The sequence below is a fragment of the Plasmodium brasilianum genome, chromosome 8, assembly GCF_023973825.1.
Source record: "Plasmodium brasilianum strain Bolivian I chromosome 8, whole genome shotgun sequence".
NCBI classification, from domain to species: Eukaryota; Apicomplexa; class Aconoidasida; order Haemosporida; family Plasmodiidae; genus Plasmodium; species Plasmodium brasilianum.
Genome location: NC_090121.1, coordinates 2182176 through 2190254, shown reverse-complemented (window position 1 = coordinate 2190254; position 8079 = coordinate 2182176). Strand labels below are relative to the sequence as shown.

Genomic DNA, 8079 nt, shown 5'->3' with positions numbered 1-8079 from the left:
TATTATTATTATTATATATATATATATTTTTATTCAAATTATTATGTTAATTACAAATTAATTAAAAAAAAAATTTGTTTATCAAACTTCAAAAGTTTTTAATTTATTTCTCATTATTTTAGTGGTAAAAGAGATATTTTAAATGATATTATGCCAAAGTCTAACTTATATACGTGATGTTATGTAATTTTATTACATTTTATTAATTCTAATGAATAAACTAAAAAGGATATTTAATAATATTTGTACATAATACATGAATTGTTTTGAAGTAAATCACTTAGAGACTACTTAATTGTAATTACACAATTATTATATATTTTTTTTTTAAGTACTACTATATTATTTTCATTAATAAAATATTTATATAGGATATTTTTAAAAATACTTTTATTTAATGCTTTTCCTATATTACTGCATTTTAATACATATTATAATTATTATGAACTTAAGAGAACAAAGTAGTTTTAAATTTTAAAGTAATAGGAAACAATAAAAAAAAATTACTATATATCTTCTATCGATTATTACCGAAAAAATTATAATTCTAATATTTTTATTATCACAAAAGTTTTGTTATCCCATAATAAATTAGACATTATGGAACAAATAAATAAATTTTTCTTCTTCGTTAGAATTTTTTCCTTTTCCTTTTTAATATCTTTATGTCAGTATTTATAGGAGGTTGGATAATTATTATATGCAATAATTTTTATGCAACTTCTGTAGCATTACATTTTTATTTAAAAACTAATACTTTTACATGGAAACATTGATATTTTTTTAAATATTTACCACAATTTTTAGAAAAATATATTAGGAAAATTATCTATTAAGAAAATCAACTTAAGTAATACGTTTGATGTAAGAGCAACAATATTATTATGCGAACCAACTTTAACATATACGGATAATTTGAAACGCCTTCAAGAATAAGTTTCAAAGGATAATTTGAAAAATAATATATTTTATTTAATGATGGTAATTTTTATAAAACAGATCTTAAATATTTAGAAAAACCGTATCGAAACAAAGAATATATTTCAAGCGAAGTTGATGAATCATCCTCAAATTGTAAAGAAGTACGAAAACCACCATATATTAAAAACGAAATGAACATTACGTTGGAAGATACATCAAACAAAAAAATTAGAAGTATTCGTAAGTATCATAATGCACTTATAGCAAAAAATTATGTAGCAATTAAACTTTTATCGAAAGGATTATATGGAACTTTATTACTTACGCATGTACTATAAGCATACTTAGCATTTCCTTTATAAATCTAGGTAAAGATGAAAAATAATCGGTTAAATAAGTCTAATCATAACAATTTAAATTAGTATAAGAAAATTTCTGAAGATTCCTTAGATTTATATTATAGAATTATCCCTTAAAATATTTACATTGAATACAGGTACTATAATGCCAATGAAATTTTATATATTTAAGAGTATATAAAGCTCCTATTATATATGTGATACATTAATTATATACTTTTTAGTTATTATATAAAAAAAATTTACTCCGTGTTACTCATATATTACCTAGTTCAAATAGTTGACTTATGTATTTTAGGTTTATGTATATACTTAGTATTTGTTGACTTCTATAAGAAAATATGCATAATTTTATTTTATTTATTTTTTTTTTTTTCATTTATATATGTTGAAAAATCTTCTATGTAAGATCGTTTTAGTTATTTCCGAAAATTTGTATTTTTACAAATTATTTAATTGATTTTTTTATTGTTTTTATGTTTATTTTTTTATTTGTGCTCTACTATATATATAAAATTTATAAATATTTAACTTTATTAGTTTTTACAATTATCCTCATTATGTAAATTTATTTATTGTGTTTGTATACATGTGTTTTACATATTAATGAGGATAATTATATTGATATAAATAGCTTAATAGATGCCAAAATGTTTTAGTTATATGTAAAGACTAATATCTTAATAATTTCTAATTAATAGATATACTGTTTATTTTACTATTTTAATATTTTCGAATGATTTGTTTTTGGTTTCTGGAAAAAATGAGTAAAGCATAGTATTATTTCTTTTATACCATAAACAAAAAAACTTATCACGTTAATTTATTAAGTAGGTACATTTATATGAACTCAGTTAATGTTTTATCCTTTTCGTGTTTTATATTATTTTTTTCATATGTAATTTTATATATTATTTATTTTGTTAAGACTTTTTGTACAAGTTACATTTTTTATATGTAATCCACAAAACTATATAATATTAATGTATAATAAAAATAATATAATTCTCTCTATATATTTATATTTCATATATTTTTTTTTTATATTATTGCTAATGTTATCTAGTTGTTAACATTAATATGTTTGAAATTATTCTATTTGAGCCTTCCATATAAGAATGATTACTAAAAACAAAAAAAGACCAATAAAATGTGAAATGTTTATTAATTATTTATGTAAACAACAATCCAGTTATAGTAATCTATAAGTATAATTAAAAATGTAATATTTCCATTACATTTACTTGTAACTTACAGTTAATTTTATTTGAGCTTACATTTTAGGCAGGATATAAAACTTAATAATGAATAATATTCGTAAGATAATGAAAAAACAACAAATGCATAATGTTTCATAATATAAATCCTTTTTATCTATTCAACTTCCACATTATTATTTAAAACATGTGTTTGGACTTACTGTATATATAAGATGATTAAACAATAAATTAAACTATACAATAATATATATATATATATAGACAGAAAACATAAAACGTTAGAATAAATTTAATATCGAATGACATATCATGCAGCAGTTGATAGTATTTTTTATAATAATAATTTTATTTTAATATCGTCTATATGGAATGTACAAATAATTCTAAAGGAATACACTGAATATGGTGAACATGTAAAAGTACTATTTTAGAAAAAAAAGAGATTAGTTTAACGCATGCTATTATGCTTCATATATTTTCAACGTAAAATTAGCATAAATTTTACTTTTTTCCATTCCTAATTTAGAAATGTTCCTATTTTTGTAAATGTTACTTTTTTTTTTTTTTTTCAAAAGTAATATCCTGTATTCAACTTATATATAATAAATTCCTTTTATTTATTAACTACATATAGAATTAGAACTTTATACAATAAATAAAAATACTAACAAATATAATTTTAAATTACAAATTATTTACCCACAAATATGTTAATTTCATATTGATGTTATTTATTGTTCAGAGATAATAAAATTCTATTCCAGTTGTTATATAATTCTCAATATATTTCGCTCTTTAGATTTTAAAAAGATACATTTTTCAATTTTATCTATTTAACTCATATAATAATAGATCTACAACTTACCTTGAAATGATAAATATTAGATATTTATATACTTATACTGTACCCTTCAAAAAGATTTTTTATTAAAAGATTCTAGTGTACTTCAATTTAATTATTATATAAAACGTTCTAACTATATGCAATTATATTCCCTCCCGTAAAATGCAAATTGGAAAATTTTATAATTTTTTTAGCTAATCATTTATACATATTTATTTTTACCAATTTAGAAAGATATAGATATTTATATTTTATTAATATATCATTTTAATAATTTTCTCGTATACTATAAAACTCCATGCACGTTTTATTATTATGCATTATAAGATCATTATGTACTTAATATTATTTCTAATTATACATAATTTTTAGATTAACAGATGAAAGTTATAAATATTTAAAACAAAGATATGTAATATATTATAACTTTTACAATTTCGACTATATATATTTATAGGAATATTTTATTAATCACTAAACAAAAGAGACAAATATATATATATAACTATCATATTTTTACGTTTTATGATACATTTAAATAAGAATTAATTGCTAAAAACAATACATTTCACTACTATATAAATTAAGGATATTTTATTTCTTAATTATAACTACAGAAAAATAATAATAGTACTAAAATATACAAAATTAAGCATAATGTATAACGTTAAAATAATCAATTACAATTTTTATACCTTATATTTATTCATTTTTTTGTTTTATTTAATTCAATAACTTCCAGGACAAGTTTTATATATATCTTAATATTGCTTTCATAAAGCATTTTATAACATAAGTAAAATTAGAACAAATTGTTTTAAACAGAATTATAAGACAAACTAATTTTCCTACATTTCCAATTTATATTTCTATGTTTTTCATCACAAAATCTAAGAATCAAGTTGCATTCAAAAACATATTATTATTTTTATTTTTTACATAGCGAGAAAAAACTAATATAAAAATAAATGTATAGCAAACATAAAATTTTTATTTCTAAATTATATTTTTTAATGTATATTGTATAGACATGTATAACATATTTATATCTTTAAATAGAAATAATATTTACTTTATAAAATATTAATAATATGAAAAGTATTCCTATAACAATAAACCCAGTAGTGCTGCTTTATAGGATGGACAATATATTAAATTATTAAATAATTTATTCAATAGATTCAAACCTTTAGTTTTAACATAATTGTCAATAGTTAATACTTAAATTAGTTTTTATGAATATTTACTAGATAAACTATATTCTCAATATAATTTTTGGTAAAAGATTATATGGTTTATACTGATGATCACATTTAAAATATATTGTGTACATATTCTTATGGTTTTCCTCTCTTATAAAACAAATACAACGTTTCCTTATACGGATTTCACATATATTTTTCATCTTCTTAAGTTATTTTAAGTTCTTTTATTTCTCATGGATTTTACCATTTTTTTTCAATATAATCTTTGTTTTTAAAGTAAAAGTATAAATATTTTTCTTTTTTCCGTTCATGAAAAATACCATTCATATAAAATAAACAATTTTTATCTACTATATCACAATTTGCATTCACAAATATGTTATTAAAATTATAATTACTGAATACTTCAAAATTATTATTATATATGGAACTAAATGTTTACTTTATTTGATTATATGCTCAACAATTAAAATAACAGCAAAAATCATGATGACTAATTTATTCATTACTACATTTAAAACTACTTAAATTATTTACAATCCCTTTAAAACTGCTTTAATTTCGATACAATGATCTACAGAAGTACAAACTCCTTTACAACATTTTTCATTTGAAGTTTAAACATTATTCTTATTAATTTCTCATACTGTTTGTATTCACGTAGCTCGTTTAATATTTCTTCCTTAAAATAAGAAGAAATTAATCTTATTTATACTAAAAATTATCCTTAGAAAAAACTATGTCATATTAAATGGGACATGAAATGTTAATTATTATAATTAATAATGAATTTAATTAATATTCAAAATATAACAAAATATCTTCTCCTATAAAACTCATTCCTTTTTGAAGTATATCAATTAAATGATCATTATTATGAAAAAAAAAAAAATATATATAAGATAATATAACATAATGCATTGGTATATTATTTATAATTCATATGTGTTATAGAAAGTAAATAAATATTTGTGAGAATTATATATTAATTATAAAATTTTAGATTTTATTATTATAATTGTATAATCACAATATAATAGCTAACATTCATAATATTGAAAAAATAAAATTAATATTTGTAATCTAGAACACGTAAAACACATAATTTAATATGAAAAGTTATTATCTTTTAAATTTTAATTTTATAAAAATGCAAAATTCTTTTAGGGATACATAGAAAAAAAAAATATATATAATTTTCATATATATATAGCTCATTTTATATTAATATGTTTATAATATTATCCATTTTCATTTTGAAAATAATTTATATATATAATCATGTATATTATTATATTTACTTTATAATGAATAACATGTGTCGTATGTCCAAATATATATTTTATAAATTATAATTTATTTCTATAGAAATTATAATAATATATAATTTAATTTATTTTTTTCATGTCAGTAAGTATTGAAATTTTAAAATTAAAAAAAAAAAAATGAATGATAAATATTGCATATTTTTTAATATAATACATGAATTACACATTATATTTGATAAATAAAATATAATTTTTTTATAATTGTTCAATATAAAAAATCTCATTTATTATGTGATTAAAAAAAATCATGTGTTTTTTTACATTATTCTTCAGAAAAGTTTTAGTTCTATCTATTTTAATGTTACATTAATACGAATGTGATATACAGGGATGGAAATATAAAAGTTCTCATATATATATATATGTATAAATAATTTTATTTTGTGTTCTAATTTTATTGGAATTAAATTATTTTATGAATGTATAAATTCTTAATTTTAATAATTTTATGAAAGAATAATAAAATACTTTTTTTGATGTTTAACATAAAAAAGTATTCTTGAAAGTTTAATAAGAAGTAAAATGAATTTAATTGTAAGCCATATATTTAGTACAAAAATATATCATCATCATTTATATATATATTAAAATGGTAATTAATATTTCCTTTATACAAAGCAAGTTATTTATATCCATTATTATGTAATTTTTATTTATGCTGTAATTAATAATATTTCATTTAAGATATATTAATAACTATTGAAAAAATTAAAAGAATTTTTACATATTTATTCATATATTTTTTTAATTATGCATATTGAAGTGGAATATCTTCAATCATAGTGTGACAGTATCACTGTTTTTAATGCGTTATGGCATTATTATATATTATTTTTATTAATTTATTAAAAAATATACTATTTCTTTTTGACAATTCTCAGGATATAAGAAAATAAAAATTAAATATACTTTTTAATATATTCTAATAAATAAATTCTTTTTCTAATGAATAATTGGTACGATGAAAGTATTTTTATAATGTTTTACTTTTTTTTTTTTTTTAAATGTCATTATTCATATAATAAAAATTTGTTTTTGTATTAGTATACATAATATATATTAAGAGTGAACAATTAAATAATAAAAGAATGAATTTATAAACTAAAAATAATGAATACCCCCTTTTTATCAATTGTTAAATCTTATTACTCATAATGTTATTTCATATTATGATTACTCGTGACCTTAAAGATACTTAATATGTCCCCTGTATTATTATTTAAATTTATTCTAATTAATAAAATTAGTTACTGATAATATTATTATTTTCTATAACGAATTAATTTTAATTGTAATAATTAATTACTTTTATGATGAGGTAATTCAATTTGAAAAAATTAATAAAAATATATTATAAAAGGAATATTATTTATAATATATTGAAGAATTAAATAAAATACAAAAAACAAAAAAAAAATAAAATAATAGAATATTATCCTCTGAAATGTAGAAAAGCGGAGGGAACCATATTGCTATAATAAAATGGAAAAAAAAAATTTTAAATAATTCAATTATAATTGTTATAAATTTCCACATACTAATTTTTTATCGTAATTAAATCCATTAATTTTTTAATAAATACAATCAAAATTAACTAGTATTGTCATATTCATATGTATAAACGTTTTTGTTATATTAATTTTGTTAACTTTTATAAAAACAAACCTATAATTCAATAACCACCACAACTGCTTTTACAGAATAAATATATAAATGTAGTTAAAAACATTATATCCATATATATATTCGTAATAAAAAAAGCATAAATATGTTCATATTTTATACATATAAAAAATGTATTATTCAATAAAATGTATAAATACTTATTCCACTAGAAATTACAATTAATGCACATTAAGAGAAGTACACATACAAATAATTCTAATATGTAATATATTAATAGAGTAATATTTTACTTCTATAAATTAGTATATCTCATATTAATATTTTTTTAATAATTAGTTTAATTTGCTTGTAACATATCTTACTTATTTTTTTTATTTTCTTTTTAAAAATTAAAAACTGTTCTTTTTTTCCTTTTATTTTTATTAATAGTACAACGCATTTTTAATCTTAAGCATAATTAACGAAGATTTATCATAAGCATATATTTATATATATCAAAGAATATATATTTATAAATATATAATATACGAATGAAAAATTGGCTTTTATTTTCCATATAGAGTTAATTTTACACTA

General features: G+C 17.8%; 1 protein-coding gene across 1 annotated transcript; it reads left to right on the top strand.

Moving 5' to 3' along the window:
* Positions 1 to 256: 256 nt before the first annotated feature.
* MKS88_002599 (uncharacterized protein) lies at positions 257 to 1259 on the top strand (the record flags this gene model as incomplete). Its single annotated transcript, XM_067215620.1, has 3 exons — positions 257 to 271; positions 808 to 850; positions 1000 to 1259. 3 exons carry the CDS (start codon positions 257 to 259, stop codon positions 1257 to 1259), a joined length of 318 nt encoding a protein of 105 aa, XP_067074029.1.
* Between the last annotated feature and the right edge of the window lie 6820 nt (positions 1260 to 8079).